The 25,248-nt window shown below is 37.8% G+C and overlaps 1 protein-coding gene across 1 annotated transcript in view; it reads right to left on the bottom strand.

The window, feature by feature from the left end:
* PTPRD (protein tyrosine phosphatase receptor type D) overlaps nucleotides 1–25,248 on the bottom strand; it is a 431,923-nt gene that overhangs the window by 125,489 nt on the left and 281,186 nt on the right. Inside the window, exons 20-23 of the mRNA XM_024126828.3 lie at nucleotides 21,388–21,478; nucleotides 15,868–16,077; nucleotides 8,282–8,442; nucleotides 2,574–2,588 (exon numbers count right to left, since the gene is read on the bottom strand). Coding sequence (XP_023982596.1) covers nucleotides 2,574–2,588; nucleotides 8,282–8,442; nucleotides 15,868–16,077; nucleotides 21,388–21,478 — 477 coding nt within the window. The remainder of the gene's footprint in view (nucleotides 1–2,573; nucleotides 2,589–8,281; nucleotides 8,443–15,867; nucleotides 16,078–21,387; nucleotides 21,479–25,248) is intronic.

Here is a 25,248-nt window from a genome sequence, read left to right on the forward strand (position 1 = left end):
TTCTCCAAGTAATCCCAGTGGCCCTTTTCGGGTTTTGGTCTTTTCACACAATTCGGCACACGGCTTTACTGATGTGCCAGATCCAATGACTGGAAACTGGATTTTTATCCCTTTTCAAAATGGCTCTACAGTCTTTCCTGCAGGCTTATGGAAACCACGGGAAGAAATATCTGGGCAAGGAGACCCTCACTCTTGCAGATATTGTGGGACACCCTCCTTATCTTCCTTTGCACTGAGGCCAGGCTGAGTGATGTGAGACACAGGGAGAGAAAAGAATACTCTCTAAAGACATTTACTCAGTTTCTCTGGCACCAGGAAAGTTGAAAGTGCCATCTTGTTGCCCGATGAGTCTCGGAAAGCCCAGAGCATGGGGACTGAAGTTACAATTCATAATTGTAATAAATGGGCGGGGTGTCCTGACATTTACTCACTAACATCTCCCTCACCTAATCTGTCCAAGTAAGATAATCTCCAAGAAATCAGACTCCAGAAGTCCTAGCCAGCTAGGAAAATCAGCTGTTTAAATTTTATTTTGCTTCATTTAGTTTTGATGATCACAACATGGGTAATTCTGGCTGCCCACACTCTTTATCGCATTATTTTAAAACAGAAATGTGTTAGAATGTTTGTTTTCTAACAAACAAAGAACTTCTAAGGAAGATTTGCAAGATGAAGAGTTTGGTCATCATCAGAAACAGCAGTCATTTTTAAAAACTGAATTTACTGTTGCAAAGTATTAAATGGCGTATAATGATCTAAATCAGGCCCAACATGAACGTAAGGAGTAACATTGTTTTTTTTTCTGGTAAGTTTTCAGAGGTCTCATTATTCTCATTTTCGTCTACTGATAGAAAAAAAGCAACAAATAGTGACTTGAAACAGATCCTGAATTTTGCCTCGCTGTTTTATTTTTTTCTATTGGGATTATAAAGCCCTAGGGTAAGTTTCTTTCTCACAGTGAGAAGTATCTGCCACGTGCAGGGGTTTATCTGGGTGAAAAGAAAATAGAAGATCACATGACATTTCAGATATGGCGGAAACTGCTAATACCGTAAAAATATGTGGTTTTTGGGGGGCTGTGAATACTGTACAACAAAAATGCTGCTCTGTGGTCTAAGCGGGGTTTTATTTTCACTTATTCTCACCTGGCTCTTATCTACAGGTAAAGTGGGGAGCAAAAACGAAAGGATGATCGTGTGGCAGATCATATCTATTTACTTGGAAGAAAGATATTCAGACATACGAGTACGGGCTTTTGGAAGAAATATATTTATGTGAATATTCACAGCGATTTCAAAGAAATCAATTCGGACACTTAACGATTCTGACATCATTAAGAGTGGAACCCCAACTCTGCAACTATTGGTGTGAATCTCCTTGGGTAAGTCAACTACAAACCTTCTTATTAATTTCTTCGCTTACAAAATAGAGAAGGAGTGTTAAAAGATGATATCTAAATTGTGGCCCATTTCTCTCATTTTAATAGAACAAGAAGGTAGTGATGAAATTGTGAAATGAGGACAGTGTTATAATGAGAAGGTGGATCTCTGAGTGTATTAACTAGCTTCAAAGTGTTTTGACTTTGGGCGAGAAAAACTATTTTGCATGTGTTTTCTGCTGGATTAATGGCAAGCACACCTCCTCAGAGGTAGTCACTTTCCTGCCAGTGAAAGTGTAATGCAGCTTGCTGACCAGGGTTAAGGGATTTTAGGGACAATAATACAGCAGTAATTCTCAAACTTTAGTGTGCATCAGAGTCACCTAAGAGGGCTTGTTAAACGGCAGGCTGCCGGACCGACTCCCAGAGTTTCTGATTCAGTAGTTCTGGGATTTTGGGGGAGCCAAGAATTTGTGTCTCTACCAAGTTCCTAGGTGATGCTGATGTTACTGCTGCTTGTCCAGGGGCCACTCACAGAGAGCCCCTGTGATACAACATTGGGAGGAAGGCAGGTTAGAGGAGCATTGAGATCCTTTTCTTAGTTTAACTTTAAGCAGGAATTCATATATAGATACCTAGGTCTGTGTTAGAAAGCTGCAGGGTTAGCTTGGACTGATCAGTAAATAAGCAGTATAGGTATTATTATTAATATTGCTATTATTATTCAAGGCTGGAAGACAGGGAAAATAATTTGGAATTAAATATAAGTTTTCACTAAGGCACTGACATCAACATTAGCAGGGTGTGAGAATGCTAGTATTCCTGTACAAAGTGTCTTGAGATCAAACTTTCAGTAAAAACAAACAGAACAAAAATGGCTCACATTAACGCATACAAATAATGCTCATTTAACCTTGACTACAAACAGAACTCAGACTGATTTTACTACCTTCTAAATTTGGCTTTAAATACTCTATTTTATCTTCATATATAGACAAACTATTTCCCCCCGAATCATTTTAATATCAAAATTATTTTCTATATCTAGGCTTCGTCCATCTTCCCCTTGCCAGTTTCATCTTTTATATCCAACCTCCACCCTCACCCCCTCAATACCTCCAAAGTCTACCCGTATCTTTTTTTTTTTTTTTATTTTTGTACTGAGCATTAAAGGGGTTGGTTCTCTATTCCTCACCTGTCAGGTTTACTGCTCCATTTTAATGCAGCAAAGAAAGGAAAAGAAAGGCTAAATGTTAGTTGGCCAATGGTAACAAGAGTAACCATGACAACCAAGATTTAACAGTGCTCAGAATCAGGGATATATAACACATCAGAAAATGATAGCATATCAAAATATTTCAAGGCCTCTAAGCAGGAAGCAAATGGAGGACATGAGCGTACATGGCTAAGCACAACATTTGTGTGTGTGTTAATGTCAGACTCGCTTTTATTCATCAATCTATAAAACACTGCCCCAATTGATTATATTGCAGGAAGTGTTTGATGGTAGAGATATCATTTGATTTTTACAAAAGACGCCATGAGACAACTGCTGATGTACTTAATGGGAATAAAACCTCATTCCATATAAGAAATTTAGTTCATTTAAGATAAAGAATCTTCAGTTCAGAGATACAGTATTCCTTTCATGATTTAAAATACCTGCAAATTGCATTGACCTGCACAGAAATTTGCACAATTGCATAATACACCACAAGGTAATAAAGTGGCAGAAATGATTTCTTCAAACACCTTTTGACAAGTAAGGTGATCATAAATCTTTTTCTGCTAGTAAAAGATTAAATACATTTTCAGTTTTGGAAAATATAATATACGTCATTATAAATCTACAGAGCATGACCCATTTAGATAGCTGTGCTAATCCAGAAAAGTATTTTATTACCAGCCACTGACATGACAGATATTTTCCTAGTCACAGAGGCGCTGCTGTCTGTGAACACTTGCAGCTCATTCTCATAGACACTTTCACCTGTGATAATATGTGTATTGTTTAACCATGTTCTTTATGCAGAGAGTATAACCTTCACCTGAAGAGGATTCATCTAAACAGTCTTCATGTTGAGGCAAATTGCAGAGTATTTAGTGAGCTCTCAAGTGCAAAAAAATAAAGGTGCCAGGTCTACCTCAATGCGGATGAAATAATATACACCCATATTGCTGGAGTATCTGGCTTTAAGGCAATCCAGTCCATTTCTTTTCAAAAATACAAAGTCCACATTTCAATTGGACAAACACACACATACAAAGTGAAAAATGAAAATGATATCAACCACACAGGTTTTTATTCTTAAGGTAATTTAGCTGGTTGTACGAGGTTTTTAAAAATTCCTACAAATGTTCTCAACTTGCTTATTTTTAATCAGTGAGGTCATCAGTGAAGCAGCTGTAGGAAAATCTATTCCTCCGAGAGGAAGAGAAATACCTAGTGAATTGCCAGTTTTGTATATGAGGAGGCTGTTGAATATTAGGATGAACCGGTGTATAGGGTGCGCTTCATTCCGTCTGCCACAGAAATGTCAGCCTTACTGCACACATGGGTACATAGCTGGTACAAATATCGAAGTTTGAAATCTTTTGGAAGTGGTGTATTTAAATTACAGGCCGAGGGTTTTATTACAGCTCTTGCCAGTCAAGATGAACGTGATAATCAGTGATGGAGTAAACAAGAGGAGGGAACTGAGTGTATCACTATTTGACTTGTGTAAATTTGACTATTCAGTAGCCCCCTGTACCATGCACGCTACCGGGCACAAGGAACACAATGAGGAAGAAGACGGAGTCCTTGACCTACAGTTTAGTGGGGGTAGAAAGCCAAGAAAACGGGCAATGGCAGTAATGGGGTAGGTTCTATAATCTAGAGAAGTAGGAAGTGCTCTGAGAGCATAGAGCAGGGGCCCCTAAGGCAGCCTGAACTGGTACAGCACAGAGGACATGAGGAGGACAGTCACTCAGAAAGGCTTTCATTTAGGAAGTGGAGCTTAGCTTAGCTTATGTCTAAAAGGTGAGTTAGGTTTTGCCAGGCCAGGAGGAGTGGTCGTGGAGTGAGCGGAAAGGCTTTCCAGGTTTAGGGAAGGCATTGCCCAGAGTCGAGGGGCGTGGCAGCCTATTTCTTCATAGCATCTCAGAATAGTCTGGACCGCATTTCTTTCTTTGATAACACCTTGGAAATATACGTAGGGTTGATACAAAAAGAAGATTTAAAGAGGTAGAGCCCACAGGGAGCCAATGTTGGCTCTGGGAAAAGGTGAAAAAGCTCAAGTCTATATTTTAGTCACATCTACCTCATGGTCTTCACACATAAACATCTTGGGGTGGGGATGGAAATTATTTGCTCTCTCCACTCACATTAGACTATAACTATTCAAGAATGTGAATTTGGTCTAGACCACGCCTTAGCGCTTTCCAACCTCCTAATCCGTTTTTTTCCTTCCATACTACACGGTAAATACTTCTCATCCATCTTGAAATGCTTTTCATAGAGTCAGTCAGGTTAACATTTTAAGAATATTTTCTCTAGGAATAATTCCTGGACAGTTTTAGAACTAACGACTGAAAAGCCTTACATGTGTAGCAGATGTGCAAGGTAGATGAACATCAAAGGGCATCCCATTGCTTTATGGATTCTTTTTTTCTTTGTAGGGGAGGATAGATGAAGGGCAACATGGAGTCATTTAGAAAACTTACACACTGGAGGCAGAAATAATATAGTATTAATTCTATTACTTGGTTTTTTTAGGTTCTCAGATTTAAAAAGGTCAATTATCTAATAATCTACCTACTTACTAACTTTATAAAAGTGAAGAAACTGAGGCCAGTAGTGGTAGCATGACTTTCTGCCCCATATAGCCAGCTAGTCAGAGCTGGGGCTTGAATGCAGGTGTCCTGCTTCCTAGTTTAGTGTTTTTCTAAACTTTGCTACAGTTTCTTCTCTCTGCAGTTTAAATTGTTAAATCAATCACTGTATGTATCACACATAGAGTACAGAATTTCCAAAAAACCCTAGTGCAAGAAAATTAACACTAAAGAAAGACCTACCAAACACATTTTACTATGCCCTTACAAAGGCTCTGTGCCATGTTTTGTCATTGATTATCAATATATTATAGTTTTTAAGTGATTAAATTTAAAACAAAGTCAAATGAATAGAATGTGAAATGAAAGTGTGCTCTTCCATATTAATATAATTAATAGGGATAAGTCTTAAAGTCTCCTCAGAGAGCTCAGTGAAATGTATTTCTTTATGTGGACAAACCATCCACAGCTACAGACCCAGTCCTAACACAAGTAGTCTTGTAAACAGGTGTATATTACCAACAGGATAGATGTGAGTCAACAACAGTTTATACTCATTCCCTACTCAAAGGATTATTTGCACACAGGAAGTGAAATAAATACTTTAAAAATGATGATAATACATTCAATTCTGAGTCATTACCAATGACCTATGTATAAACTGAAAGGCACCTAAAAAGAGGGATATAGTGTGTGTGTTATATAATTTTCTTTGCTCAGAATCCAAGCTATTAAAGACACTGTTCATTGCCTACAGAAGATTTCCTCTTGAACTGTTTCATGATAATCAGGAAGGACATTGTTGGGTCTACTTGAATTTCAAGTCAGGAATGTTCTTTACTGCTGAAGCAAGCATTTCTATTTCAGAAATGCTTCATGGGCTTTCAGATGGTTAGCTAAATATACTTAGCATTCGAGGATGTGTGCATTTCCCAACAATTGCATTAGACGATGCTTACATATGCACACACTAAAATGCAACTTCAACAGTCATAAAAATCTTTAAATACGATGCCTCTTTTTGCAGGATTAGGAAAAATTATAACTGAGTTTATTTTTTTCAAGCACGTGTGGATAAAGAAAACTTTAAAAGGATTTCTAGTGCGTTGGCCAAAAAGTTCGCTCGGGGTTTTCCAGATGAAAACCCCGAGCGAACTTTTCGGCCAGCCCACTGATTACCAAGCTTCCTTCTTCACATTTACGTAACTAATTCACAAGGCCACGCACATATCTACTGCGTGGCATGACTTAATGATAGCCAGATAAATTCGAATGAAACAAACACCACTTAAAAAAAGGTAAGCATCTCGTTCATTTCGAGTAGTCACACAACGTCACGTGATATGATCTAGAAATGCAACTGTCGGCAGCCAGTTGTTTTCTGATCTGACTCCCACGGCAGGATGTGACCACTTAAAGAAATAATTCTATTTTTACTTTTGTCTTGTTGTATTCTCTTCTGGTAATAAGTGCGGTACCTGAACAGCAAAGCTGTTGCTTGGACTCGGACTCACATAGGATCTCTTACTGTTCTGGAGTAGGACTCACACAGGATCTCTTACTGTTCTGGAGTAGGTGGGGACCTCGCACTTCCTGCCCTTTAGCTCTTACCTAAGAGAGAAGTGATCAAATACAACAGGCTCCTTACCATACACACTGATAAGATACAGACTGGGATGGGAAGATTGAAACCATCAACTAAGATATTTTGGCCTTCAAGCATGGAGTGGACAATTGAGTGATGGCAGTGATCAGGAAAAATAATGATGGATTTTTTTTCTAATTCTAGAAGAGGATAGGTGATTTAATGGTCTATGGTACGAACTTCTTTAACTAACTTGTTCTTTTTTTCTCCTCAACCCTGGAATAGAATGGAATACAGGCTCATAAGAGAGAGAGTTTTTCAAGGGAGACGTGTCTGTCTTGAAAAGTAGTTCTTTTGAGTCGAAAGAAGAGCTTATGAAAACAGAGCTATTCTAAGAACAAAGGAAGGCAGGTAGGAATAATTAATGTAAAGCCAATGAAGGGAGATATATGGGTAGGAAAAAGAGATAATGAAAATAAGATATCTTGTCAGATTAAACATGTAAGCAAGAATCAAAATGAAGACATTCTCATCTAATTTTGAAGGTCAAGGTTATAGTGAGGGAAGAAGAGAGAAAAACTATCTTGCAGTAGAAGGAAGAGAGTAACTTCACATTGGCATTCTGACTGACAGACGACACACTACAAAGGAAACACTGATTAAAAGTTCATGAAAATAAAATTTGGAATGGAAGAAAAGAAAAATTGATATCAAGGGAGAGAATTCAGAATTTAGTCATTCTACATGTTTAAGAGAGTAGATGTTAATTGTTAAAATTGTGCACATTGTGATATTGTATCTTTTAGGTCAGAAAGGAGTAAGGGGAAGAAGAATTACTCACGTCTTCTATCCAACTGCCTAGGCAGCGACCTAGGGGAAGAAATCTTGCTTATGTGTAATGGAGGCAGAAATGGGATTGACAAGAGTGGATCAGAAAACATGGGTAAATGTGGGTTATTTACATCCCACCTGTGGTCAGACACTAAATTGTATTGATACGTGGGGGTATCAAGACTAAGGTTATATCTTTTTGTTTTTAAGGAAAATGGTACCTTGCATTTCCTCTTCTTCCTCTTTCCTTTCTTTGCTCTCTAATTTTTAGCCACGGGGGTGGGGGGGAGGGTGGGGCATCTCAGCCCACATGCAAGTTAGTTAGACTTATGAAATGGACACAAATGTGCAAACTTGATGTAAAACCAACCACTGTGAGCTTCCTTGGGATTATCTGCTTGTGAATGTAGTAACATCTCAGCTGTCATGCAAAGCGCTCATTCTGCATAAGTAAGTAAGTATCTATCTCAGAAGATGGAGGTTGCGATCCATGCCTGCTGGGCAGCAGAGTCTATACCACACCGTGCATGAGATTTTAAATAGCTGAGTCTTTCCATTTTGTTCTAACGCTAAGGGACACATTTTTGTCCAGTGATTATTGGAAATATTGCTATGAAGAAGATCAACCACACAATGACCCTAGTCTTTGCAATAGAAATATTGGGCAAACCTACCTTTTATAAAGAAGAATAGCTATGACAATGCAGATGATAAAGACCACTGCAAGGACAGGACCTACAACCCAGATCAAGCCTTCTTCTTCATCTGTGATTGGCTGTGGATCCAAATCCATTGACACAACAGGATCAGAGTAAGGGCTGGTTGCATACATCTTCTGAGGAAAAACAGAATCTATGTTAGTTAGTTATAAAATAATGCCTTTCTAGAAAGTATCTTTAGCATTAGAAGAAGCAAAGATTCAGAACATCGTGGATTTGATAATTGTGTAAAATAAAAAAAGGAGGGGAGAGAAAGAAAGGAAGGAAAAAGAGGTTTTGTAATCGAAATTTCCTTTAGAGTCAAGTATTTCACAATAAAATCATTTAAAAATCATTTTTGATGGTATAAATTACTCCACAGATACTTTTTCACTGGGATCTATATGTGGCATATTAAATGATCTTAGTACCAGGAAAGCAGTCACAAAATTTTCAATGAGCATTTACATTGTGCCAATGTGTTACATGCCATGTGAAAAATAAAACATATTATAGTTCCAGCCAGCCATTAAGAGATCCTCACTCACTCAGTTGAGACCAAATTAAAAGAAAGTAAACATTTATACAGCAAAATATCAGTATTGCATTAAAAGTAGTCCTAAGTACTGCACCTTAGTAAGACAATTAGGCCAAAATCTACAACTGCAAAAGAAAAGTCCAGTGTTCAAATTATAGATGCAACACGCATGAAAGTGATAATAATATGGCTTTTTAGGAGATAACAAACATTTTGAGAACTTACTTAAAAGGATTTAGTGTTTCTATTTAATTTTATGACGGTACTGCTCAGAGGTTGGTATGACTGTTCCCAAGAGAAAATGGATAAACAGAAAAGGAAAACCTTAAATAAATACACTGTTTGTGGGAATGCAAATTGGTACAGCCATTATAGAACACAGTATGTTGGTTCCTCCAAACATTAGAAATAAAAGTACCATATGACAAATCCCACTCCTGGGTATATATCCAAAGGAAATGAAATCACTCACTGTCTCAAAGAGATATCTGCATACCTGAGTCCTCTGCAGTATATTCACAATATCTAACACATGGAAGCAACGTTAAGTTTCTTTTATGGATGAATGGATAAATGTGGTTTTATATATATATATATATATACACACACACACAGATACATACACACACAATGGAATATTATTCAGCCATTAAAAGGAGAAAATCCTGCCATCTGCAATGACATGGATGAATCTGGAGGGCTTTATGCTAAGTGAAACGAGCCAGACAGAGAAAGACATATATTGTATGGTTACAAGAAGAATGAGTTCTGAAAATCTAAAGTGCAGCAAGGTGACTATAGTGAGTGAGTAACACTGAATGGTATACCTGAAAGTTTCTGAGAGTAGATCTTAAACATTCTCACCATACACACGAAACAAACAAACAATTTTCTTGCTCTTGCTAATCAATCACAGCGTTTGCATATACAGAACTATATAAAATCATCACATTATGCATTTTAAATATGTGCCACTATATTTGGCAATTATTCCTCAATAAAGTTGCAGATATATATATATCTATATCTATATCTATGGAAAGTTACTTGTTGAAGGAAGGGACTGCATATGCATGAATTCTGTTTCTGTAATATCTTGTTTTGTTCTGTCCTATTTTAGACTCGCTCAGAAAAATATTCTCTTGACTCTGCCCCTCTTTAAAATACTATTTTTCCCAATAGAGACCAGTCCACATTCACGAGCTGCCCCACATGTCTTAAGAATAAACAAACAGCTCACGCAGCTCAATAACAAAAAAACAAACAACCTAATTAAAAATTGGGCAGAAGACCTAAATAGACATTTTTCCAAAGAAGACATACAGATGGCCAAGAGGCACATGAAAAGCTGCTCAACATCACTAATCATTAGAGAAATGCAAATCAAAACTACAATGAGGTATCACCACACACGGGTCCGAATGGCCATCTTCAAAAAGTCTACAAACCATAAATGCTGGAGAGGGTGTGGAGAAAAGGGAACCCTCTTGCCCTGTTGGGGGGAATGTAAACTGATACAGCCATTATGGAGAACAGTATGGAGGGTCCGTAAAAAACTAAAACTAGAACTACCATATGATCCAGCGATCCCACTCCTGGGCATATACACTGAGAAACCCATAATTCAAAAAGACACACGCACATGTACCTGATCCTCAGGTACATCCACCCTCTTTCTAGTCTCACGGAACCACATTTCTCATGACCTCATTCATGTTCACCCAAACCATATCAAGAATTTCTTCCCTCCTCTAACAGTCTCCACTGCTGCTAGAGTTATGATCCTAAACTGCATCTGTAAAACCTTCCGGAGGCTCTCTGGGGATTCCTAAATAAAAGCTAGCCATCTTAGCATGATTCTTAAGGGCCTCCACAATTTTGTTTGAAACTGTCTTACCACATATAACATGTTCCATCACAATAGACTTCTTGCTGCTGCTACCAAAATGCTCTATTCTCTCTAAGCCCCTCACAAGTTCCACAACATTTAGCTCCCGCAATCCGACTCCCAAGGCCTCACTTAAATTTTGCCTCCATTGAAGCTGCCTCTCCTTAACTGGAAATAATCGGTCATTTCACAAAATGTAGGTCAAAGTCATGTTAACAATTTGAAGTTATTTGTTTTTTAATGGTAGTGGCCAGACTCTATTTTGGTTTTTCATTTGTGTACATGCCTTATCTTCTTTAATGAAACTATAAACTCCTTGAAGGTAAAGATGTATATACAGTTTGTATGCTTAAAGCAGCAAGTACAGAACTTTGCATTTAGTGGGTTCCCAGAAAATCTTTGTTGAATAAAATAAAATGCTCATTTTTTTCAAATGGCTGACATTATTAAAGCATGAGAGAGTATACTCATTTTTCCACGATCGGTAAATATGTTTAATTATTTTCAGTCTGCATTTTTTAACATTTAGGGCATATATTCTGAATTTAAGTAGGGCAAACTCAGCAGTCAATCTGGAGAACACATGCCCACCAAATGCCTGTATGCTATGCTCCCTTTCCATTTTCCTCACTATGTCCGGGAAAGAGATTGACCAGACTTTCGGATTTTCTAATGCATCTAAAGAATACAAAAACTCAATATGTTTCTAACCTTCTTAGGGGCAGATTAAAAAAAACAAAAAAGATATGTACAGGGTAAGGATTTACACAAAGGACTTAGCAAATACACTCTATGTGCAAGAAACATGATTCTTTTATATAATTGTTTGTTTTGGTTTAAATTTTCCCCTTTCCATTTTGTAGGTCACACTCAAATTGTTTGGGAGACTTAAGTAAGCAAAGCTCTCTGATTTGAAATTCTTTACCAAGAGCCTTTGAGATAATAATCTTGGTTAGCCAAGATGGAAATCTAAGCAGAGGTTTTTCCCAAAGTACATAGATTTCCAACCCAAATCAGGAAACAGAGACATGTGAAAATGAAAAGAAAACAAAACGGTAAAATGATATCAGCCTTATGAAAAGTAGAATTTGTTCAGTATGTGGGAGTAATGGAAAAGAGTAAACGTTTGGTCATTCTAAACCAGTCCTTTGATATTCTTAATGAGGCAGTTAATTGGGGAAAAGCTCATGTCTTTGGGGGGAAGGGGGATATTTTCTGTATGCAAATTAGCATCCCACCCTTGGAGTGGTTAGCCACTTTAACAATCACTCTTGAAAATTTGAGGTTTACAAAACACTGTATCACTACGAGCATTATACTAGCTGGATACAAGTCTCTTCTATAAATGCTGGCATGAACACACATAGGAAACATAAAGGAAATACTGTTAGCTTTGAGAGCGATGTTGAAAGAGATGATGGAGAAAAGGGGCAATTTAGACAATATATATTTGGGAAGAAATCCTAATTATATAATTAATGAAACAGTGAGATGACATACATACTAAGGGAAGAGGTAAACTATTCATCAATGGTGATACATTTCAACAGTAGTTGAAATGTATCAACTAGTTGAAATGTCTGTTAGAAACCAGAGTCTCTGACAGTGCATGATCTGATGAGATTCCTTTTTGCTGGATTCTCTGATCTATCTCAGTGCTCTGAACGTGCTTTCTGAAACGTCCTAGTGCTATTTAAAGAAAAATTTTTTTCAAATATCTAAAAGTCATTAAAAAAAAAAAGGATAAGATGATTCCAACTTTCCATTCCCTTGATGTTCTGCCTTAAAACCTTCAACTAGGAAGAGAAAGCATATCCGTGCATTAAAATTCCAGGAAGCCCATCACTTTGTTTTCAAATGACATCCTGTGCACAAAAAAAAAAAAAAAACAGGCAGAAAGGCTGCCTTTGTGTTTTGATTTTCCACGAGGGAATTCCTTCAGTCATTTGAAGAGAAGCCCCACTGTACATGCTAACACCTGATGTGGAAAAATCTTTGATATATCTCAGACTTCCTATACCGGGGAAGGGACTGGCTCTATCTAGTTGCCACACCTGTCAGTTTTAAGCCCCATTAGAAAGGTATAGTTTTGAATATGTATATTAACTGTTAATGTGAACCGCCACTTCAAAATCTACCTCCCTCCACTTCAAAATCTACCTCCCTCCCATCTACAATTTCTCACCCCCCCCCTGTGTTTTTTTTTGTTTGTTTGTTTGTTTTTGTTTTTTTTGTGGGATGCAGGCCTTCCTCTGTTGTGGCCTCTCCCGTTGCGGAGCACAGGCTCCGGACGCGCAGGCTCAGCGGCCATGGCCCACGGGCCCAGCCGCTCCGCGGCATGTGGGATCCTCCCAGACCGGGGCGCGAACCCGGTTCCCCTGCATCGGCAGGCGGACGCGCAACCACTGCGCCACCAGGGAAGCCCCTCTCTCTCTGTTTTTAACATTCAAAGCAACTGAAGCACGCAATGATATAAGAGCAAGATGAATTACATAAAAGAAGACAACTCATTATTTAGAGTACCTTAGGAATTCTCTGTTTCATTGAATTGTTTTCTAACTTTCTTGGCTTTTCACTGATAAAGTCCCTGGTAAACTGCTATAATTTAAAACACAGGCTATGCTTGCCTTTTCCTAGATAGAACTTCCCTTGAATCTGGGCAGAAAGCACTATGGGTTCACTGGTAGTTATAGGAGAATAAACTACATACAATCACCCCCCCATCAATATTTTCAAATACTTGGAAATGTACTATGTTTAATCTCAGAGCTTGTTAGTTTCTATTGTAATCACACAGGCTAAGATCTACTAGGTATTATGCAACATACCTAATATTAAATATATATTTGAGAACAGTCATTTTAAGAGAATGAGGAAGGAGATAAGCAATGATGGCTGTCACCCTCCTATCCAGATGTGTGTCACATCAAAAGGTCTTAAGAACCATGCCCCTATAAAAGGCATCCAAATTGGAAAGGAAGAAGTAAAGCTGTCATTATATGCGGATGACAAGTACTATATATAGAAAACCCTCAAGTCTCCACCAAAAGTATTATTAGAACTAGTAAATACATTCAGTAAAGTTGCAGGTTACAAGATTAACATACAGAAATCTTGCTTTTCTATACACTAATAATGAACTATCAGAAAGAGAAAGCTAGAAAACAATCCTGTTTAAAATTGCATCAAAAAGAATAACATATCTAGGAATAAACTTAACCAAGGAGGTGAAAGACCTATACTCTGAAAACTATAAAACACTGATGAAGAAATTCGAAAGTGATAAAAAGAAATGGGAAGATATTCCATGTTCTTGGATTGGAAGAATTAATATTGTAAAATGTCCATACTATACAAGGCAATCTACAGATTTAATGCAATCCCTATCAAATTACCCATGGCATTTTTCACAGATCTAAAACAACACTAAAATTTATATGGGACCACAAAAGATTCTGAAAAGCCAAAACCATATTGAGAGAAAAAGAACTAAGCTGGAGGAATCATGCTCCTTGACTTCAGACTATACTATGAAACTACAGTAATCAAAATACTATGGTACTGGTACAAAAACAGACACACAGATCAGTGGAAAAGAATAGAGGCTCTAGAAATAAACCCATGCACCTATGGTCAATTATTCTACTACAAAGGAGGCAAGAATATACAATGGAGAACCAGACAGTCTTTGCAACAAGTGGTGCTGGGAAAGCTGGACAGCTACCTGTAAAAGAATGAGATTAGAACATTCCCTCACACCATATACAAAATAAACTCAAAATGGATTAAAGACCTAGATGTAAGACCTGAAACCATAAAACTCCTAGACGAGAGCATAGGCAGAACATTCTTTGACAAAAATTGTAGCAATTTATTTTTTTTTGGATCTCCTAAGGCAAAAGAAATAAAAGCAAAAAACAGCAAACAAAAAATGGACCTAATTAAACTTAAAAGCTTTTGCACAGCAAAGGAAACCATCAACAAAACAAAAAGATAACCTACTGAATGGGAGAAAAATATCTGCAAATGATATGACCAATAAGGGCTTAATATCCAAAATATATAAACAGCTCATACAACTCAATATCAAAAAAAAGACAACCCAATTACAAATGGGCAGAAGTCCTGAATAGACATTTTTCAAAAGAAGACATACAGACAACAGGCACATGAAAGGATGCTCAACATCTCTAACCATCCGAGAAATACCCATCAAAACCACAATGAGATATCACCTTAAACCTGTCAGAATGGCTATCATCAAAAAGACCACAAATAACAAATGCTGGCGAGGATGTGGAATAAAGGGAACCCTTGTACACTGCTGGTGGGAATGTAAATTGGTGCAGCCACTATGGAACACAGTATGGCGGTTCCTCAAAAAACTAAAAATAGAACTACCATATGATCCAGCAGTCCTACTCCTGAGTATGTATCTGAAGAAAATAAAAACGCTAGTTTGAAAACACACAGGTACCCCAATGTTCATAGCAGCATTATTTACAATAGTCAAGATATGGAAGCCACCCAAATGTCCTTTACCAGATGAATGAATAAAGAAAATGTACATATATGCAATGAGATATTACTCAGCCATAAAAAAGAATTATGCTATTTGCAACAACATGGATGAACCTAGAGACAATTATGCTTAGTGAAATAAGTCAGAAAAAGACAAATACTGTATGACCACTTATATCTGGAATCTAAAAAATAAAACAAACCAATGTGTATAACAAAACAGAAACAGACTCACGAAGAACAAACTAGCGGTTACCAGTGGGGAGTGGGTTAGGGCAAGAGAGGGGTGTGGGATTAAGCGATACAAATGCCAAAACAAAAAACAAACAACAACAACAAAAAGAACCATGCCCTATCAATTTGGCACTTCATAAACTAGATGTCCATCTAAATTTCCTGTCCTTAGGGACACAGCCTTACTTTTAACGAAATCTCAAGCAGATTACTCAGCAATGTTCAAAGAGTAGGCAGCCTGTTACTACATCTAAGATAGCGAAATCTCTTGAGAAATAATTAGGGTGCATGTACCTATGTATCCCCAAATAACCAAATTCTGGTGAAAAATGTATAAGAATACCATAGGAAATTAGATGGATGCCATCACAATTAACTTACAGACTCTGCGTGTTCCATCACTGCTAACACAAAGAAGACATATTCTTGACCACTTTGGAGTTGCTTGTTTGTAAATCCACCATAATGTTTGTCATCCCCCAGGGTGAACTCAGTGGGAAGGACATCAAAGTGAGCGGCAATATATGGCTTCAATTCAACTTCTCTCCCATAACGGATGCTTCTGCGTTTCCTAGATATCTCTTTAAGCAGCTTAAGGAAAAAAAGTGGGAAACAGAGAAAGAAATGTAAACAACAATAACCCAACTTAACGACAATTTAACGGGAGAAATTAATTCAGGGCTGGGAACAACCCAAATACGATGTGTCCACAATACGCGTAGTATGTCAGCATTACTAAATCTCAGTCTCGCTGTCTTCCAAAGGTAAGAGGCACTGAATTGCAATTGCAAGGCTCAGGCTGTAAACACAGGACAATTAGATCCTTTACTGGTAGCTCACATCACTGTCCGCTCTAATGAAATCCTCTCAAAGGGCAAGAATGCATTATAACTTGTCTATGGAAAAAAATCAGCTTAATTCACAGAAGCCTGTCATGCAGGCTTTATCACTTACTTCTTAAACAAGTAGTACCCTCGGATAAAGCCATCAAAACTTTCAAAGACCAACCATTTGGAGAGATTAGTACCATTTTAGATTACTTTTAGGAATGAGATAACTTGTATCATGTATATTGCCTCAAATCAGCAGAAATAGAATCTGATGACCAATTTTTAACTGACATATTTTAAATAGACATTGTCACTTATTTAATGATTTCTGGCTTGACTTGGTTCCTTGATTAACCATTTGGGGTAAAATGGTAAAATTCCTTGCATTTATCATGGCACCGAGTTTTTCTGGAGCTAATAGCTCTCTGGAGATGTTGAATTATCTTGCCAGGCGATAAAGGCAGGGTAGAGAAAAAATAATTTTAATATTACACTGAAGAAAACAAATATAAACATGTACACACACAAATCCTTCATGTATTTCTAAAAGAAAAAAAGGACAAATTATGGTTTGATACTCTGTTGTTTTGCATTCACTCTTTTATTAGGAGAAACTCATGTTAATGATATTTCATGACAATTTCAAAATGATGTTTAAGTTACCTCTGTCTGCTTCCATTAAATATTGGTATTTTAGAGGGTTTAACAGAGAACAAGAAGTTTATAGCAGTCTGAGATGCCTTTTGAGGTAAGGGACAACTTAACTGGTGTTTTGAAAGAATTCTGATGATCATGTTTTACTATCTCTATAGAAAAGGCTATCTGAGACCCTGGTACAATGAAGGCCAGGCTTCTGTAATAATAACGGCTGCAGACCGTATACACGGCAAACACCAAATCCTTACGTTAGGAACCTGATGGTAAACTACAGTCTCTTCAACACAGAATGTAAATGTGCTCAGCTGGTCAAAATTATAACTTAAAAATGTAAAAAATCACCCTCTTGGTTATATAGATAATTTGTGCCCATGTTATCGAATGCTTATAATGTTCTCAAATTTTCTGTTAAGTTTGAGTTTCTTGATACAATTAAAATTACATGAAATGTAAGTTCTTTTATAAAAACCACAGCAGACTTGTTTAGCAAATTTGGACCATCTGATGATAAATTCAGGTAGACTGATCAGTTATGGACCAACTGAGTTGTAATAAAGCAAGTCCAGAAACTTAGCACTATCTTTCAATCCTGTTGTCACATTTAGGTTTTATAATAATGACGATAATGACAATAATGCTCTTCTTTGTTAACCAATTCCTAGGTGCCAGGCACCGTTCTCAGGAGACGAAATATGGCTTAGTTCATTTCCTCATAAAAACTCTATGAAATAGGTTATCATTATCCCCATTTTATAAATGAGGAAACTGAAGCTGAATAGAAAGTGACAATAGTGGATTCAATTGGTGAAATAAGATGAAATGACATGTAAGAGATTTTTTCCAACCATATTTTTATTTACTTAATGGCTGCACAATATCAAAGGAACATAACTGCAACATTTAGGCTCAATAATGTTAACTCTTTTAACTCAGTCTATACTTAAATATATAATTTTTGTGCATCTCCTTTCATTAACACAGATAAATGCGTACTTAGATGTCTTTTTCCTAGATTCTTTTCACATGTATTTTTAAAAATTCTGATGTAAATATTTAATATATACTTGAAAAGTCACTACATAGGTTATTGTTGATATGTAGTCATTTATGGGCCATTACTTAGAGAAGGACGAATGAAGTGCAGAAGAGCCGAAAAGCTTTTTGAAGTTGGTTAATCAGAAACATTTACCATCAGTTGTTTATGCAACTGTGTCCCCTCTTCTACTTCACTGATCAAACCCTACCTTGATTTTATTCATATTTCAGATGTAGGCAACTGTCAAAATTCATTCATATCACTGTCATCCCTATGAGTACCTTTTGCTAGGGTTTCTTTAGAAGACTTCGAGGAAGTACTTTAACAGAGTTTAGCGTTTCGGTGCTCCTTAGACCCAATGCTGCCATTCATTAAGGTCAAACCTGGAACATCAACCCTGCCCCTGTAGCTTGCTCTAATCTCTGTAGGGTGCTCCCTGTGTTATACCTTAAATGGGTCAAGTGCGCTCAGATGACAGTGAAGTGAGCCAGTATGTTGAAGTTACAACCACAAATGACCACATTATTTTACAGCAAGCCTTTGAAGTACAATGCGATGAAAAGCTTGTGATGTATTACAAGACCTTCCCTGAATTAAATATAACTAACATTTTAGGAGTCATTCTGTCCAGAATTCATTTTGACTATCAATGTCTGCTCTGCCCAGTCTGACCTGGACAACTAAGAGTTCCAGTCTGTGAATTTATTTTGTAAAGATTATCCCCAGACAAAGGATAAATGAGCTCAGAAGATAATATTGAGAGTGACTCAACATAGAAAGCCTCCTTCCATTGTTTATGGGCCTAGGTGTGAGGCATACATGTGGAAATCCCCTTAGGCCACCATTCTATTTGGTGATGGGGTTTCAACGATTTGAATTATAGGCCTTTCTAAAAAAATCACTTGGTCAAATACATTTAAGAGAGGAACACTGCTTTGTCAAACCTGGCAGTACCAAGCTATAGATAAAATTACTACAATGTTTTTATTATCCATGGTAGAAAAAAGAATACCTGTCTGTAGGGATCAGGAACTGGATGAGTAAGCACAAAGTGAGGCCATAGCCTACTTTCATTCGTTCCCCTCCACAATAGTTACAAGACGTATTGGAGGTTTCCAGAAGACATATCAAGGGCTTTAGTTTTTTGTTTTTTGTTTTTTTTTTTTTTTCTCGGTATGCGGGCCTCTCACTGTTGTGGCCTCTCCCGTTGCGGAGCGCAGGCTCCGGACGCGCAGGCTCAGCGGCCATGGCTCACGGGCCCAGGCGCTCCGTGCCACGTGGGATGTTCCCGGACCGGGGCGCGAACCCGTGTCCCCTGCATCGGCAGGCGGATTTAGTTTTTTATCAGAAATAATTTTCATTTTCCAGTCAATGCATATCTTATATTTTCCACCATTAATTCTACAATGTGGTCTCAATTATATCAGTAAGAAAACTGGGAAAGAACCCATCCTGACCCCAAAATTTTGAATTAATAAATGTTCTTTATCAAACTATTATACAGATTAATGCACTACAATTTGTGGGATGATTAAAATGACCCTTTGTTATGGGAATCAGCAGCAGAGACCCATAGAATGTAATTGCAAGAAAGTTCAATGTCATATAGCTCTATACTTTAATCCATTAGAACTGATGTGCATTTTGGAGGTTAAAACCTAGCTGTAAAAGAGAATCAGCTTCCTATTACTTACTACCAAATGGCTCCACTTCTAAGGAAAGCTTTTTTTTTTTTAAGTATTTGATGTCATTTTTGGCTTGGATGTTAAATTCCTTGAAAACTTTTTTTTTTCAATAGGTAGAAAGATTCATAGATTTTACAAGCTGCCTTTGCATTTTAAATCCAATTCCAACTGAATTCTGCATTTTGGCTGAGAACTGATTAAAATAATACAGAATATGTCAGGATTAACTGATTAGTCAGTTGCAAGTAAAACATGCCTTGCTTCAGAACGTTTAGAGACCAGCTCATCAAATCGCATATTCACATGTACTCCTCTGAAAAATGATTTTGTTCATTTTCAGCAGAAAAAAAAGTAAAATTTATAACATAAATTACCTGACAGCATGATTGAAATGTATCTCATTTTATACTCCTTCAGTGCTCATCTTCTCACTAAACAGTGACACAAAAGCATAGTCCTAACCTTGAACTCATCTCCCTTTCTAAACTTGATCAAGTTTAACTCAGATAAATGAAGTGGTTGATGATGAAACATACTTCTAGGGATGACACATGTCTGCCAAAAGAAGCTAACAGCCCTGCTCTCGAGATCACAGTCTCCTTAGTGCAGACATGTATGAAATAAACATCACTTCCCTGTAATGCAGTTAGGGAATTTCTGCTTTTTCTTGCTTTGTATGCAAGGAATTTGAGGGACAGAAAATACCTAAAAATAACAGGTTGGGTTATAAGATATAGAACATGTTGTAAATAAATCCAATAAATGAAAATCTCGTATTTCCCCTAACGGGGGCCTTTTTTATTTGACTTCTGAACTCATTCAAACTAGAATCATGTTAAAATTGTAAAGTCTCTCCTGTACAGTATTTCAAAATGTGAAGCCCAGCCATTAACCTGCTGTGGCCCTCTAGGGATCTGGCTTAACACTTTTGATCACAGTTTTCTCATCTAAACAGAAGTATGTCAAAATTAGATCTTGTTCTATATACTATGTATTTACTTTCCAAAAAAACTGTTCTTTTTGCAAAAAAGAGTACCAAGGTACCTGTTGTTGTTGTAAGGTTTTAGAAATTAATAGTATTTAGTATTTGCTCTGTTGTTTGTACCGTATTTCTTGCTCAGCTCAAAATTCTGGGATTTGTTTTGTTTGCCCCTGAAGTTACATGCATTTTTGATTCTGATATCCCACAAAATATAGAATAAAGCAAATATGTGCTAACCAGCACAATTCCGTCAGAAATTGGTCAAGAACACATAGCAGGTCAAGTGTTGAACTCTGGTGCAAACTGCAACTTAGCATTTTTAACAGCCTCAGCTACCACTGCACTGATGAAGCATACTTTGGAATTCACAGCAATGGTGATTAAGCCTTTGCTGACAATTCACTTCACCTTCCACACCTCTGCATCATGTTTTACAAGGGGCACGGGGCAAAATATTAAAGCCAACAAAGATCAGATAGGTTGTAAGCTTTACAACAGCTTAATGTCTTTTAATTAAATCAAAAAGCTCTTTGTTGGGACCCCAAGAGGTTAACACACCCATAGCAGTGAACCATCTGAGTAGCAAGCTGACCAGCCAGCCATGTAGGAGTCAGCACCCAGATTAGATGCTGAAAGGTCTCCACAGAGAGGAGAAGGCTATTTTAAAAATTAAATAACTAATGAACGGCACAGCCCCAAACACATAGTTACCTCATCTAATTCCATTTCATCTGGACTCTCCCATGGCTTGATAAATTTCCCACGAGATTTCTTCAAAGGCACAATTATTATGTAGTAACCTCTGCACAAGAACAGATAGACAAAAATAAGGTTAGTTCGGAGGGAAAAGAAAATGGATATATCCTTAAATCTTCCACAGACCTGAAGATTGAGACTGAAGGCAAATTATGGATTATGGAGTGACTTGTCCATCAATGACAGATAACCACCTGTTTGTTCAATTTTAAAAACAACATGGGTAGACATTTATGTGTGACTTCAGTGATCTTGTATGGTAATATCACCATGGTTGACTGACCTTTATTAGGTATCATAAACAGAGTGGAAATAGTTTGTTAGTACCCTGGTGCTGGACACATACAAGGTGGGTATATTGAAATCTACCACCACAGGCTGCTGAACCAAGAATCTTCTATGACATTAATTTATAAGATGATTTTTTTTAAAGAAGATGTGTAATAAAAATTACTCTAAGCTCATACAAATGCCTACACGATGACAATGATTTTCTTTATACACCGTTAAAATACATTTTATTTGGATAAAAAAATTAAAAGCATAAAAATTACTCGTCATCTCACAAGTATATAAAGATGTTAAGGTTCCCCTCTCTTTCTACCCATCAAATTGCAAACCTTAAGGTAGGTACTGCAGAAATTTGGAGACAGTCACTACCTAAGGGTTTTCAAAATAGGTCTCAGTATAATACCTCTGTAGGAAGGGACAAAAGTAAGCGAGTCCTCACACTGAGAACGATCAACTACAATTTATGTATAAAGGTTCCTTGTCCCCAAACAGATGTGGGTTATTTGTAAAGTTGTTTTGTAACTTCCGTATAGTGTATACCGTGCTCTTATATTCAGAGTTAGGGACTCTGCTCATACTGATTTTTGGTAGTAACTATACAAGGACTTTGAACATAAGGTATAATAATAGCCACCACAGTAATCACTTCCTACTTTTTAGGTATTATAGTAAATGCATAATCTCATTTTGCCCTCGCAAAAATCCTTTAAGGACAGGTAAGAGACAAAAAAGACAGCTACACAGAGACTGAATAATCGCTCAAGTTAAAACAGATAGTAAGGGGATACAAACCTATATATGTAGAGAGAGATATATATCTCTTAACTGTGGCAGTAATCTGCTTTTGTTTCATTTACTCTGTATCATAAAGCACTTTTATGGAAATTTATTGTGGAAATGAATACACACACAAATACACACACACACACACACACACACACACACACACACACACACACACACACACACACACACACACACACACACACACACCCCTACCTCTGCATCTCAGAGGAAAGGGATGAGAACAGGATGGGTGCTATCAAGCTTGTATCACATTATATTACGGAGACTAATAGTACACACAGGAAGCCCTGTTTGTTCTTATCGCAAAGCAAAACCCGTAATCAACTCAACAAATCCTGTGTGATAATGAACTCTGTTTCCACAAACAGAGTCTGGAGCAGCTCTGTCCAGTATAGTAGCCGCTAGCCCCTTGTGGCTATCAGGCACTTGAGATGTGGCTAGTCTGAAATGACATGTGCTCTACCTGTCAAAGACACTGGATTTCAAAAACTTAGTATGAAAAATAAATGTAAAATATCTCAGCAATAATTTTTTAATAGTGATCACATGTTAAAATGATAATATCCTGGATATAATGCATTTTGTAAAAAATGAAATTAAAATTAATTACATCTGTTTCTTTGTACTCTTTACCATAGCTGCTAGAAAGTGTAATATTTCACATGTGGCTCTCATTACATTTGTTGGGCAGGGCTGATCTGGAGCGTTCTGGTAAACAATGCGGCATCTAGAGATATATCTGGCCCAAAATTTAGGATCTGCCACTAATGAGCTGTGTGATCCTGGGCTGATCATCTAACATCCCTGAATCTCAGTCGCATATACTGAAAATGAGAGTAAATAATATCAGACTTATTCTGGGGAAATAAAACGAACACAAAGTGCTTAGTGCAGTGTGTGTCACGTAGCACTTTTACAGATGCCAGCTGCTACTGGCTGGTATTGACCATCATGGTGGGAGAGATGGATCTGAACACAGACACAGTAGGACACAGTGAAATTCCCTGAGGTGTAGATTAAAGGACTTATCCAACTTTTTTTTCCCCCCTGATCAAGAGTTCAAGTCAAACCAGACAACTACAGCAGAATCCGCTCTCCATGGTGCTCTGAGCAACTCATCAGCAGGTTCACAGGGTCACATCACTTAGCCATCCATTTTCTTTCCTACAAATAATGTTGATGATCGAGGAGGGTAAGGAGAAGGAAAAGTGGGGTATGTGAGAGAGGCCAGTATCTTTTATGGTCCAGAGTAAGCTTCCTCCTCTTCCTGTCCTCCCACCACCTGAAGGATTTGCCAAACAGGTCCGTCATGTTAAATGAGCATGGAGAAGAATGACAGGGGCTGCAACCTAGCGTACAAAATAACACTGCAGATGGACCTGATAAACACACTTGTCAGGGAACCTCTTACTTTTCACTACCAATCGCACAAAGTCAGGACAGCTTCTCTTTGCCTAAAGTAATGATACTGCACGTGATCAGGGAGCCCCCACTGTCCTCGTTCAGAATCTTGGAAATCAACGTTAAGCTGATGAATCCTATTAATTTTTCTTCTGCTTTCATACTTTGAGTTGCCATTCTTGTACATGAAAAAAGAATCCGTTCTTCAGCACTCCCCGACTATTCATTTCATTTGTGGCTCGGATAAGAATTGAACAGCCTTCCCCATAGCAATTAATTAACAGTGTGGCTGGATATCCATAACCTTTTCTCTCCACGATCACTAAAGCATTCATCTAGAGCAGCCAAAGTGGAGCCTTTCAAAGCAGCTCTCACCTATTGAAAGAAATGGGGTGTTGGGAATTTGGAACTCCTGGGTCCAAATCCACACATTTCAACTGTATTCTCTGCAGCTATGACTTTGTAAAGAACCTCGTATTTGCCTTTCCTGAAGCCTAACTCTCCCCTGAGGATACTGCTTTGCAGACTTCTCACGTGGTGGCTGTTAATTTATCCCTCTTCCTCTGCCCATGAACCTCAGGTTTAGGGTTTGGGTTTCTTTCCTGGTTCACTGTTGCTTCTTGCAGATATTTTTTCCTCCACCCTTTTGCTAAACTCACGATAAGCCCTCCTTTTGGAAGCTCGTACAAAATTCAGCTATGCTATGGTCTTCTCTTACTGATTTCTGCCATCTACCAACCTCTTCAGAATCTTTCCTTTATGGAAGTTTTTGTTTTGTTTTGTTTTTCCCAGGGTTAACTCTTCTTTTTCCTCCCAAACTCTGCCAACATTTTGGGTGACTTCAACCTTCAGAGGGCTGGCCCATGCACCACCCAGGGCTCTCAATTTCTTGAGCTCTTCTTTGCCAAAACCCACATCCTCCATTCTGCCTTAGCTAAAATCTGACAGCCTCTCTCTGTGCCTGAACGAAAGGAGCTGAATACAGCTTGAGACATAATGCACAGGGTAGAATGATGCCATAAGTTCACATTCAGCAAACTCAAACAGGCCTTCAACACTGCCTGGCAATACAACCACAGCTTCTCTAGTTACCTAGTCCATCCAATCTTCACAATAAGTTTTTCACACTTTCTTCCCTGGCCTCAAATCTTGGACATGCATGATGCCTCTCCACTAGAAGATGGCCTTCGCTCTTATATACAGAGAAAAGAAAAAGATTTAGACAAGCATTCCCTCATCGTCTAACAAACTACAAGCCTACCTATATCTGAGTGCAAACCATAATCTTTCCTATCGGTACCGTAGAAGGGCTGACTA

This window comes from Physeter macrocephalus, chromosome 9, assembly GCF_002837175.3.
Source record: "Physeter macrocephalus isolate SW-GA chromosome 9, ASM283717v5, whole genome shotgun sequence".
NCBI classification, from domain to species: domain Eukaryota; kingdom Metazoa; phylum Chordata; class Mammalia; order Artiodactyla; family Physeteridae; genus Physeter; species Physeter macrocephalus.